Source organism: Centroberyx affinis, unplaced genomic scaffold (genome assembly GCF_046629955.1).
Source record: "Centroberyx affinis isolate AG114_WGS23_722 - 3 ecotype Tasmania unplaced genomic scaffold, CSIRO-AGI_Caff_v1 ptg002495l_1, whole genome shotgun sequence".
Lineage (NCBI taxonomy): Eukaryota > Metazoa > Chordata > Actinopteri > Beryciformes > Berycidae > Centroberyx > Centroberyx affinis.
In genome coordinates this window covers 66727-80137 of record NW_027280721.1, presented here as the reverse complement: position 1 = coordinate 80137, position 13411 = coordinate 66727, and the positions used below count along the sequence as shown (strand labels likewise).

Here is a 13411-nt window from a genome sequence, read left to right as displayed (position 1 = left end):
CAATGATCACTAATTTCAAAATTGTTGAAATCATTTCTCACTCAGCTCAACCACCAGCTAAACTGTGTGCATCTACAGCCCATTGTGCAAATGTTTACATACTATTTTCAAAGCTAACATAAAAATTTACTATATTGGAATGTTTTTTACTTTTCATTTAATGTATTACTGTACTGTACTGTACTATTACTGTAAAACAAAAAATAAAGCACACTGAAGCTTTACTGCAGCATTTCTATGAATTGTTCCTGTAGCATATACTGAACTACCTTCTGTAAAGAGGTCCCATTCTGTTTTATAATCGAACATATACATTTCTTATACTATCAACCAAAGAACAAAGTAATATTGAAGCTAATTACAATAACAACAGAGAAAACAGACAAATTAAAAACTAGAGAGCACAAAATCATTTACTACTTCAAAGACTGACATCGACCATAATGCTACCTGTTGTCAGTGTTTTTTAGGTCATTGTGTTATGACTGACAAAGTGTTCTTATTTAGAAAAATAATAATGCTGGTGTTTCGGTTGAATGATTTGATCTAGAGACATGCATGCAGTATTTAATTTTAAATTTAAAAATTTGGTGCATTTTGGGCATGAAATGAACTGTTGTGCCAAGCTGCATGTTGGTGCAGAGTTGTATGAAGAGTTTTGAAGATGTGTACTTAGTAGTGAGAAATGCTCATAATTGTAAAAAACAAACAAACTGTAATGCAGTTCTCTCTGTATTGACGGGATATGGTATGGTAGAAATAGATGGGACATTGTAAAAGCTGGATCAAACACATCATGGGAAGAACCTGCTGCTCCAAACACCCATGTTCACTCGGTGCCCCCATCTGACAGACAACATGGCAGAAGGTTGCAACAGGTTAATATTTACTTTAGTTTACAGGAATTATCATTAGAGCAAAATACGAGAGCGAAAAGTTTGCTAAAAGTTGGGGCTTTCATAGACCATTTTAGCTCACTAATAGTCTGCTATGTGCTACATTTTGCTGCCTGAAAAGTAGGCTACGTGCAGCAGGTGGAGATCATCGACTAAGTTAACACAAGGCAAAGCAGTGGCTCATTTCCTCAAAGGCACTGAGGACCTGCTGCTCACATTTTTGATAACTTGGCCAGATGTTGGACAAGACTGAGCACATGTGAACGGCTTTGGGTTCTCTTCTTAAAACCCTAATCATTAACAGCAGCATGGCGTCCCCTGGTGTATCTCTGCTACCACTCTGCTGCTTTTGTTTCAATTCTGTTTTCAAACACAAATTCATCTGAGCTTTTGGCATAACAAGTAGACTCAGTCGACAGAATTTGCCAACTAAAAAAGTGAATTTTCTATTCAGGAATCCAATTAGATATACCTGCATTTTATTTGGCCAAATAATCTCTAGATTGGGGCTTTAAAATCAAATGTATACATCAAGTTATCAACTGCTACCAAGCTGCAGGAAACAGTGAGGCTCACCACTCTTTAATAAAGCTGTTATTGAAGCCGTATTCTCCCTAGGCAATATTCTCTCTATGCTGCTTCCTTGTTTCCAGGCAACACTGGAAATGTTTTTTATCTCTTCCTGTGTAACTGAACAGCAGTGTTTCAGCTGAGAAGAGCAGTATCAGGGACGCGACCTGGCCCAGTTAGGAAACATCTGCCAATACGGAAGTGCCTGGATGTATAAATGTTGTGTTTTGTCAGCTTATGGTGATGAAATGATAAAGGGCACATCGTGATCTAAGATACGAGATAGCTGTTAGGAAACATGAGGAAACGTGATGATGCAAGCCCAGGCTTTTGTCACAGTGTTGGGGGGCATTTCACAAACCAGGATTACTTAACTAGTTCCCAGATGACTGTACTGTAAGTAATATTAAATAACTTCTCCAGTGTTGTCCTTAGGAGAAGACAAGATTACATCAGGTTTACTAGATTGCATAGTATTAAGTTTGTTGGCTAATGGGGTGGTGTTGTAATTAACATTAACACTACAGTAATTAGTAATAAAAAAAAGTAAGTAAAAAAAAAAAAGGAACGTCCACAAACATGATGCAAAAAAATGTTTTCCTTTGAGTATTGGTACACACTGAAAACACAGCAGTTTTACCAAGTGTGGTGCAATTGTGGTTCATCTCACAAGGCAGAAAGCACAGGCACAGAACTGTTCTAGCAAAAAACCAATCCCGCAACTAGGTTTCTCCCTCCCTCGTTCTGCCTCATGTGAGATGTACCACATTTGGTAAAACTGCTGTTTCAGTGTGTAGCAATACTCATAAGTAGAACACGTTTCTTTTCTTTTTCATATTCACGGACACTCCTCTTTTCTGTACTTTGTGGATCCTGCTTCTTAAAATACATTTCTGGGACAAATCTTTATCTTTTTAAAAACCTTTATATGCATTTTAAGACTTATAACACCTTTTTGCCTGCACAAAGGGGTCATTGGCAAAAGAGAATGTGTATCCGTTAATTTAAAAAGAAAATAAAACCCCAGCAGCCACCCAGTCTCACATCACATCACCTGCTCAAAACCTAAAATACTTCCTCCCTCCCTCCCTCCCACACGTAATCCATTCCCTAAACATAATTAAATAAGCAAGTCATCCCCTGTCCCAAACCCCCACATACTGGACTCGGACACATTTAAAAAACATCATCATTTGGAAACTATTTATTGAACATTTGCAACCAGATATCAGTTAAATACAGGACTTTCATTTCTCTCTCTACATCCCCCAACAGCAGGGACTGGCTCCACTTAGTTACACTCTGAGAGGAGGGAATGTTACAGGACTCGGTAAGGCGCACGCTGTGCTGGAAGTCTTTTGGCTTTCTGTCTTCTGATAAAGAGAAAAGAAATCAGGGGCTGCTTCTCAAATGTCCAACACCGTTTCCTCTCCTGTCCTCCGTTCCTTCACCTGCAGTCATGTGTCAATGGCAGACAAAAGTGTGTTTACTAGAGGGGGATTATTTCTACTGCTTTTGTCTGTCCTGCACATGCAGAGCGTGGCAGAGGAAGATAAAAAAAAAAAAGGAGGCAAGGAGAGGAAACCAATACAGACGGCAGAGATGCACCCCTACTGAATGCGGTCTCAGATGTGTAACCATGATTGAAAAGCTAAAAGTAAAATGATCAACATGAATATATTAGAAAAATGGCAATTAGTCTTTAATAAACACCTCGCCTCACCTACTCCCAACAAGACCAGGGTTATAAATTAAAACTGTCCAAATAAAATCAATCAACCAGACTTTGGGCCCATTCAGTTCCATTTCAAGACTGGAAAAATCCTCATTGAAAAAAAAACAAATGGCACTTTTCAGTCTCTTGAATTGGAATCTAGAATCTCGACTCAGAATCGAACCCAACCCTAAAATCAACTCTTTCTAATTTACATATATGGGTCAGGCGTTCTTCAACCATCCACCATTCTAGAAGTTGCTCCCCACATTTGGGGTGAGGGGGGGGGAGGGGTGGGGCGGGGTGGGGAGGGGCTGTGGTCTCCGAGGGCTAGGCCACGGTTTTGAAGGTCTGCAGTATGAGGTTGGTTTGGTGGATGAGCCGGTTTGCACTGATGAAGACATTTATCGCCCTGGGAACAAAGAATAAATAAATAAATTATAACTTCAGAAAACAGGCTGGAGCAGCTCAAAAACACTGTTTAAACAACTGGTAATTTGTTAGTGATAACAGATCATCTGCTGACTCACTTAAAATTCCTGCTCCTGTTTACCCTCTTGTTTGTTTTTGTTTTAAAATATTTTTTGCTGATTTTGCCTTTATTGGATAGGTCACAGTAGAGACGGTTACGTGGTATACACCTTAGCCAACTGAGCCACCAGGACGCGCCATTTACCTTCTGCTTTTTATCCATGGAGTTTATCCATGGAGGTTTTATAATGCTCACTGTTTGCTTATTTATATATGCCTCTTGTGCTTAGCTCCCCCAGCAAAAAGAATACAAGAGTTACAGACAAGTCTGACTACAATGCCATTTCATGGATGAACTTATGACATGAGTGATTCATGGATCAACTTTTTTGTTTCTCTAATCCTTGCACTGAATAGTAAATACATGCAATTAAAAAGCATTTCAACATATAGGGGATTATACAATAGATGTGCATGTATGTTTCAATTTATGGGTTAGGGTTTATATTCATAATGCTTGCTTTGGTATGTCGTAGCATAACAACTCTGCAAACATCTCAATCCTCTCAAACCTCTTCCAGAGACAATCAAATAAACAAGGCTTCACCACGAAGAACAACAAAGGCAACTAACAGACCATCTGACAAGGAAAATCCTAATTTGCTCCATGTGCTGTCAGCTGAACTAATTCCCCATCTCCTTATAACATTCACATAGCTTATGAAAACACAGACAGGTAGATATATGCGTAGCTCTGAGAGTCTCTTTGAGACAACTTGTCTATGAAGGAAATTAATGGTGAAATAAAGCATAAACTCCATGACATGGGATGTTATGGATCCACTTACTTTCCGTCTTTGAAGTAATTTTTGAGGGCGTCACTGAAACTTTTGGAGTATTTCACAAACTCCTTTTTCTGGTGCTCCAGGGCCTTTATATGCAGGAAATAAATAAAACACAGAGGCATCATTTAGAAACTGAAAAATGTGAATATATATATATATGTGTGTGTGTGTCTTTTACTCACTCTGCGATTCTGGTACTGATATTTCTTAATGACGTTGTTGACTGTGTCCAGGAGTTCCTTTATGGCGCTGGCTATGTCTCTGTAGGAAACCGATAGCAACCCCAATTAGAACCCAGGATTTAAGGAAACAGTAAACCAGAGTCTTGACGCTTGGACAGTGACAATGAATTAACTGCTGTCATAAGGGTTGTGTGATGGGAATAATTACATTCCTAGTTATTTGAACTAACACCCCAAACAATGGTTATATACAGTGTGTGATGAAAGATGTTCTGTATGTTTACACAGCAGTGCAGTTGTACATGGGACAGATGTGTCAGCTACTGCCATTTGTTGACAACATGTACATTCAGGGGCTGAATTTCAGTGCGGGATTGCGAGTATTGCGCATAATTTCATAGATTCCCGCAAATCTAGCACTTATAATGCGGGAAATTCCCGCACACATTTACAGTGATGTCTAATAATGTTCAGCCAACGTTTGCGGGACGACTGGCCGGAAGCGCTGCATCAGACGGACCGATTTCCGCTGACAACACACTTGGCGCGCTCTCTCTCTACAAGGCTACGAGCCCCCTCTGCTGCTGCAGCATCTCTCGCTAGCATATACAGACAGGTTTCGTTTACATGGAGCCTTTTAATCAGAATAGCGACCCAATCAGAATAAAAATGCCTCATATAAACACCTCAATCAGAATAAACTGGCCCGATCCGAATTAAATTTCATTCCGTTTGAGAGGGCTGGTATAACCCTTTCATAATCCGGTCGATGGATAAAATTTTGTCATGTAAACACTCATTCCGATCACTTTCTTTATCTCGCCTCTTTCTGCACATGCTCGCACATTTAACGTAAGTTTTTTCCGGGAGGATTCGAATGGATGTGCTTGTTATTAACCCCGGGGCACTCAGGCTTGATATAGGCGGTGCAGCCTGTTTTTATATCATGTCCTGACTCCACCTCTCCGGGCCAGTTTCGGTTCACAAAGATGACAATTATAAATGGACCCAATCATTGCGGGGGCAAAACAAAACGTCTTTTTCTGACACTTATGGAGTCGTATGTTTTGATAAAACTGTTGCTTCATCAGAAAGAACAGCGGTAAAGAAATAACTGATAACTGAGCTGCTGCCCCCCCCCCCCCTCATATCATGGTGTGCATGTGTGTGCATTGTTGTCACACTCACTTGATAGTCTGTAGGAAGCGTACTCTGTCATTGATCTCATCAGGGATTTTGCTGAGGATGTGTTTCAGAGCTCTGGCCTTGTCGTTTAGGTCCTGGAACTCCTGCTCAGGCCGGTCAATCATGAACTCTGGACAGATACACACACACACAAGCACATGTAACATATAGAGCAAATTAAGTCGAGCAACAGAACATGTAGAGGTGTACACCAATAAACTGAGGATACAAAGTGCACAGACAGAACAGATGCAAAACATTCTCATGTGTGCACACACTTGCTGCAGCACCCCCACAACAGTTGGAAAATCGTCCAAGTGGAAACATGTAAATACAATGAAAGTTCACCATCTGGTCTTCTTGCTCAACCAGCTGCCCAAAAACCAAAAATTACAATTATAGCACAATTGTCCATATGTCATTATATTAATATACAAAATAAGAGCAATTCCTAAACTGCAACAGCAACTAGAACTGATCCTTGAATGTGCCCAGGAGCAAACCTGGGTCTCAGAACCAAATCTGACAATTTCCCCACATATGCAAAACATTTTTGACAGGAAACAAAGACGTACACACACCAGAGATGCAAACACATCAGGGAACAAAAGGTGACAAAAAGCTGACGACACATAACAGCTAGGGGGTCCAGGGTCATGTTCCCGGGAGTGAAAACTTCGAAAAAATTTGTGTTTAAAAGCTTATTTCTATTATTTTTTTTAATGAAGAATATCTCAAAACCTTTAGTTCATGTTAATGCAACTATTCATTCTAACTTTGGTTCAAAGGACAGACAGCAGCATGAATGAGCAGGAGAGAGTAAAAAAATATGCATTAGGTGCATCACTTTCATGAACACTTCCAAGTTGCTTATAGCTCTAAAGTTCCTTCGACGAATATTCCTTAAATAAAGCAATAAAGCAAAAGACCATTCTGAGCCTGAAATGTTCCTGACTGATGGGGGGGGGGGGTGTCAGCACACTACACTTATTTCTCTATTTCTCTATAAAACGAGTCCAATAACAAGAGAACAACTGACACATTTCTGTGCTGAATGAATGAATATTCAACACACAGCATTATTAATCTATAAACCTAGTGCAATAAGGATAACTGTGGAGCCCCCCAGGGGTCACCTGGTACAAAAAAAATGATGCAGAAATCAGTGGACTTTTAAGAATGAATGACAATTGTAAATTGTGAAAGACAGATCACGTTCAGGTCTGTCATTGCTGCTGGAGCAGCAGCTGTAACTGTCGCTCCCGGTGTGGTCAGATATCGGAGTGCGCGCATAGCGGCGTTGTGTCTGGGATTTACCTCATGTGGAAAGAGCACTTTCTTTCTGCTGGTTGAGCACACAGTGGAGAACAAACACCCGGTTCCCTTAATTTGTCGCACCAAGTGTCAAATGTTTTCCCGTCTCCATCCGTTTATTCAATCCATACCTATCGCCGTTTGTTTTTTACTCCTGTCTCAGTGATGCATGTATCTTCACCAACTTTCATAAACTTTGTTTCCATATTTCAGCTGTGCTACACCACGGAATCGGTGTTACATTGTGATAGAAAGTAGCTTGCTGTTCATTGGATAAAAAAAAAAACTTGCTCGCATTCCATTGGTAAATGTAAAATATTGCTTTGCTTCGCTGAATATGATTGGATAAAACGCATCAAAAACAAAAACCCATGTGGAATGAGGCAAAAAAAAGTCAAAAAAAAGTTTGTGAATCTAAAACGTCCATATGCCAGAAATCTGGCACCTGGCCGGAGGTCTTTAAGCCCTGCAAAGGAGGGTTAGCCATAATAGATATGGAGGGACAAAGAAAGACGCAAGAGAAATTGAACACTGGTAGAGTTTGATTTTGACTGTCAAATTGGGTTTCCCCAGTCATAAGACTGCCAGTACCATTTGTGAACAAGTAATGGTGAGAGTGAGATTAAAGAATGAGAGAGAAAGGGGAGGGAAGAAGAAAGGGGAGAGAAGGGAAAAGGGCAGAGAGAGAGAGTAAAAAACTAACACAATCCAGCCTTTCTACTGCTTGGCAACGGGAAACCAGTCAATCCAGTTGGTAAATGCAACGTTTTTCTGACCAATTAGTTAAAAAGGTATTCTGATAACACTGGATAACAAGTGTTATATTATATAGTGTTATATTTCCTTATTCTGACTCCCCTTGTTTTAATTATTTTCTCACTGAATTCACAAGATTCAAATGGGTGATCCGTTGCAGAATCAAAACGCCAAATATCGCCATAAGGTGACAAGTTTGCATCCCTGCACAACCCCCCTCCCACACACACACTTTCTCTTCTTCATCTAATTTTTCTAACTCTCTCTGTGTCACCTTCCACATCATCAGCTGCCATGCGCAGTAGGGATTCAGTGAAGTTGATTTGGACGTTCTTCTTCTCCAGGATCTTCATGATGATGTCCTGAGTCAGGCCGGGGTTCTCCCTCTCCGCCTGGAAAAAATGAACAGCAGCACATTCACCAAGGGCTTGGCTTCATAACCCCTATTAAACCCTTTCATCACGAAGTTGAGCCTCCTCTTAATCAACTGCCTGGGACAGGTGGAGCCAGCCAGTGGGTGACTAGCATGGATGGAATTGTGTGATATCTTTGTCTTGGATGCAGCGAAGACATGTCAGCCCTCGGTCAAAGACGGCAGTTCATGTATAATGAAAGGGAAACTGGGGAGTGATCAAGTTTGTCTTCTCCAACAAAAGCGAGCAGAGGCTTAGAGCCGGTGAGGACAAAGCTGGAGGTCTGTTATTGGATGTGTGATTTAGGGTCCGCTGTGAGCAGCTCAGATGAATATACAAAGCTCTCCTCCTGAATAATTCAACCTTGAATTACACCGGCCTGGAAGCAGTGGGGGCAGTAGAGAGACCAATTAGTGGGACGAGTGAACAAAAGGCCCGCAAGTGTCATAGTAAAATAACAGCTGTAAGGTGATCACATCTCCCTCTGGTTTGTATAATGATGAAGCTGCCTCTCCCCTTCATTACTATTTCATCTGTGCACATTGTGAATACCACTGCTCACTGACGGCAACATGGACGTGATCTATGATCCGTGTGCTTCTATCATTCCAGCACAATCAGTGTACAAATAAAAAGACAGGATCAAGCCTTATCTGATGACTGTTGAGGCCCAGGCTCTGATGTGAGTGATGGCAACTGGCCAAGTTTGACTCATTTCCATGAATTAAAATTTGCATCGGCCAACAGATGGGGTGGCCTGGTGGTTAGAGAGGTCATCCTGCAACTGGAGGGTTGCAGTTTCATTCCCCTCCTCAGCCAGTGTGTATCCATAAACAGCCATGTTTCCTGTCAAAGAGTCCTTGAGGAAGACACTGAACTCTTGACTGCTTGCTCACTTTAAGTCTCTCTGGATAAGAGCGTCAGCTAAATGCCTAAAATGTAAATGTAGCTGCGAGTGCTAAAAAAGGTCGGGACTCAGGATGCAGCCTTGCTTCAAGTCACAGATATTATGACAGTAATTTGTGAGGACGGTGAAGGAATGATGTTGTATTTGTAGGCTTCATGCACTCCACATGCACACTTATCCATTCATAGTCTTACCTTTATAAAGGCTGCTCTGAGTGTCTGAGCTGCTGATAGGTTGATCCTCTCCAGCTGATGAGGAAACAGAACACACACAACATCAGTGTCAGAGCTGGGTATGTTCGCTCACTCACACATACACAAACACAAACTCACCATGTATATGTAGTGTGTACAGATTTTCATACATTACTCAAGCAATCTAGCCCCCTATTCTGGCGGGATTCGTTTTGAGGACAATGTCTGATATGCAACTGTCATCACAGGACTATATGTATTGGCTAGACGGCCTATTTCATGCACTCATCACATGTAATTACGCACCTTCAATCTTTTCTTCTCATCAATTAGCCTTTATATTTTGGCATAGGCCTACTTAATGTCTCAGAATGCCATGGGATGGAAGTTCAGCCTCTCCGGCCATAAAATGTAAAATAAAAAGACCGGACTAGATTTCCTTGACATCGGTTTTACAGGACAAATAACAGTTGGTAAAACAGGCCAGGATCTTTACTGATGTGGGATCGTGCAATCCATAAAAGTTACTGGCATGGCAGATTCGTAAGGGACTAAAATCACAGAACGATGATGTTCCCCTACCTTCTCCTGTAAAACTAATCACATCTGAATAGGGCTTAAGAAGAGCATAACAACATCACACAAAAATAAACAAATCACAAAAGGCGATCAGTTTTACCTCATTGAAAACTGGGTACATCACAGCGTACAGCGTCATGGATACCATGGAGCTTGTCTCCGCTTCATTCTTCATCTCCTCCATTGTCATCCTCCAGGGAGGAGCAGCTCTCGGTGAAAAGGTGCAGGGAAGGAAAACTGCAAATCACACACACTCACACATACACTCACCCACTCACACTCACACACACTCTGAAAACCGCACAAGCTCCAGAGTGACAAGAGCCTGGAGATAAGATATTTTGAAAGACAAGAGCAGGTAGGGTTAGTTATTAACAAGAAATGTCTGGCTGTGCTCTTCATAACTTGTCATGAGCCAAGCCACTAACGTTAGTCCTGCTAGCTTTACTAAACAGCGGCGTACTATTTATGCCATCGATGACTTGTTGAATTGTTTTACTGTTTAACAAGTCATATAGTAAGTAAGTATACTTAGTTCACTTGTCAGCCACAGTCCCTGACGCGCTGGCTAGCTAGCTGGCTGGCTAACCTGACTCGCAAACTGAATGCAGTCAGTCCAAGGGAACAGCTAGTTGGCTATTGGCTAACTGCACAGGCACCTGCCTAGCAAAGTAGTTCGTGTAACGTAATGTCAGATGTTTTCTTTATAGTAACAGACTAACCAATTCACTGCCATAACAATAATCGACAGTGTAGGTAAAGCAGCAAATTTCTAGCGAAGTAGCTAATGAAGAGGTTCAACTGAGGCCTATGGCCGACCGAACCGATGATACTGCTAGCAGTTAGTAGCGTAGCTTAGATGCTAGCGACAGTAAACGATACATTTGTATTTACCGTTCAGCTAAAACACGTCAACAAACGATTTTATGACAAATATGTAACTCAGCAGATGCGTGACAAACATGTACCCATATCTACCTTTGGTCTGACTTCTTAAATGGGCAGGTTACGCCGTCGATTGCCTTTTAGCTGCTATGTTTTCTTTACAACTTAAGGCGGAAGTTTTTTAGGACTGGCCTAGGCGACATTTTCCGGTTGCTACGTAAAGACGCATCTTCCAATCAGAGCGTTGACAGAAAGGCTGTTACGTAATATCAGGGATAAATTCTCTTATTGTGTCATTTTTGCGTTTCATTATGAGAATCTAACCACAAGCCATAGAGAAAACGGAGAAAATAACACGTTGTTGTTTTATCAACAACATAGGTTAAATGTGTTTCAGAATGTTATTAAATTACATTATCTGAAATAAGTTTAGGGTAACATGGCACAAAGCACGATAAAAAAGGTAGCTGCTGACACCGATTACCTGATCAAAGCATGTGATCAAAGGCATTGAAAATACTCCAACTCCTGAGCTGTCAGTGATGTCTCCCTGATGAAGGCGTGTTAACCGACACAATTGGCTTTTAACTGTCCCACAATGGACTAGCCAGGGAATAAAGTGTTTTTAATAATAAATCACGAGAAGAGTTGCCTGTATTTTTCTTGGACACTCCCAGTGATTATTTTGGAATCAGAGGGATGCCATATGCTCCCATATATCTATTCTAGCAGATAATATCTTGTCCAGAAGTGCCTCCACGACCAATTCTCTATCTCCTCATTACAGTCCATTAGGCCTGCACTGTGGTGTGGGTCAAGAGTCTAATTGTCTGTCTCTTAGGCTGTCAGTTCAGCGGTCTGTTTAGTGTCCTGATGGGTCAGAGGGGATGAAGCCCTCAGGCTCATGTCTTGTAGCAGCTTGCTGGTATACAAATTCCACATTAGGAAAGGGAAAGGGATAAAATTCAGGTAATATATATGATCTCAAATCTGTGGCAAAGTACTGTCAAAGAGAGGAAATATGAAGAATGGATTCCTTCGATATAAACCAGTGATGTCATGCTGATGTCATGAGGTCCGTGCTGTTCATAAGTCATATGACTGTATAGCCTTGCTCAAACTAAATTGTGATAAACTGACATGGAAACGCACACGATGACGCTAATATAAAACAAACAGATAGTATAAGTCTTTGGTTGATAAAACGACGATGAACTTCACGCAATGATTTCTTTTCCCACACAATGGATGGGCTTACACAGCTTTTAGAGCAGAACACTTGACTGCAAATGTTTTAACTAATTCTGTTCATCCATCATCTGTTGGTCTCAAAATATTTTCTCCAACCAAAAACCATCCATAATTGCAGCAGGCTACGTGTCGCTGTAATGCTGTTTGACATCTGTTGAAACAAAACAGAATACGCGTTATCTCATGACCATGGCAGCCTATTTATTAAATTAAACTATTTGGGCTTGACTAAAATGTGATGACACGACCACGTGACAACCATTCACTAACGAAAACTCACTAAAATATTCCTACAGTAGCACTCCTACAGAGATTATTTGCGGTGCGGTGAGTTATCGTGACCTAATCGCATGTCGTGGTATTATTTTATCTCTAAAAATTTAGCATTTTGTAAAAGGATATAGCCTAGGCATAGAAAAAATATAAACCATGGTCCTACTCAAGTAGCCTAGAAATATTGTTACTTTGCTGATATTTTACTTAGGAAGAACTTAAATTATCGGTGTAAAAATCTACTGAAGTAGCCTAAATTGCTCATTTAAAATGTACTCAGAGTAAAAGTTACTGAGTTAGACTAGACATTGTAGATGTGATCTTTCCCATGCAATTCTAAAAGGACGGACAGAGTTTAACTAGATTATTTTAGGCTAATTGTAAAAATTTGAAAGTGTACAAACAAAGTAAAGACAGATTACCCTATTCTTCTGATTGACCGTTCACTGCGAATGGCAGTTTGTGAGTGTTTGTGTTGCTTATAGCCACAGGATTTGTAGCTAATGGATGTTATTTAAAATGTAGTTAAGGACAATATTTAAGTCAAAATGTACTTAAGTAAAAGAAAAATTACTGACTTTAGAAAAAATACTCAAAAAGTAGCCTACTAGTAGGCTACACAAAAAACGCTACTCAATTACAGTAACAGGAATAGCCTAAATTCCGCCCTTGCCATATCCTACGGGGATGTTAGTGATACCATAGGGGATTAAAAAAAACGTACGTTAAAGTCACTCTAACTATAACTAATAGGCCTATAGGAAAATGTGTCTAATAGAATTAATGCAAAGGAAAAGGAATAAGCCCACTAGAGTTCCTCTGCTGGACCGAAATACCAAGCCGCCCAGAGCCGCCTCGGTACAACAATTAATGTTTAAAAAAAACCCACAAGATAACCAGCGTTAATTAGCATGTGGAGGTTGAAGCTATAGGGACCTGGCCCTACAGGTCTATAGTGTAACGTTTGATTAAAAGC

At 40.6% G+C, this 13411-nt stretch overlaps 1 protein-coding gene across 1 annotated transcript; it reads right to left on the bottom strand.

The window, feature by feature from the left end:
* Positions 1 to 2658: 2658 nt before the first annotated feature.
* LOC139656539 (programmed cell death protein 10) lies at positions 2659 to 11117 on the bottom strand. The gene is made up of 8 exons (XM_071534154.1): positions 11005 to 11117; positions 10127 to 10351; positions 9448 to 9501; positions 8208 to 8325; positions 5867 to 5993; positions 4679 to 4757; positions 4500 to 4582; positions 2659 to 3592 (listed from the first exon to the last, which is right to left on the bottom strand). Exons 2-8 carry the CDS (start codon positions 10214 to 10216, stop codon positions 3511 to 3513), a joined length of 633 nt encoding a protein of 210 aa, XP_071390255.1. The 5' UTR covers positions 10217 to 10351; positions 11005 to 11117; the 3' UTR covers positions 2659 to 3510.
* Positions 11118 to 13411: the final 2294 nt, after the last annotated feature.

What these genes read in the sequence shown, in the direction of transcription:
- LOC139656539 (XM_071534154.1), bottom strand. Translation starts at nt 10,216, where the DNA reads ATGACAATGGAGGAGATGAAGAATGAAGCGGAGACAAGCTCCATGGTA. An exon ending in TCAGAGCAGCCTTTATAAAG is followed by an intron (nt 8,326 to 9,447) that starts GTAAGACTATGA and finishes CATTTTTTCCAG; the next exon opens with GCGGAGAGGGAGAACCCCGG. An exon ending in GGCAGCTGATGATGTGGAAG is followed by an intron (nt 5,994 to 8,207) that starts GTGACACAGAGA and finishes GTATCTGTCCAG; the next exon opens with AGTTCATGATTGACCGGCCT.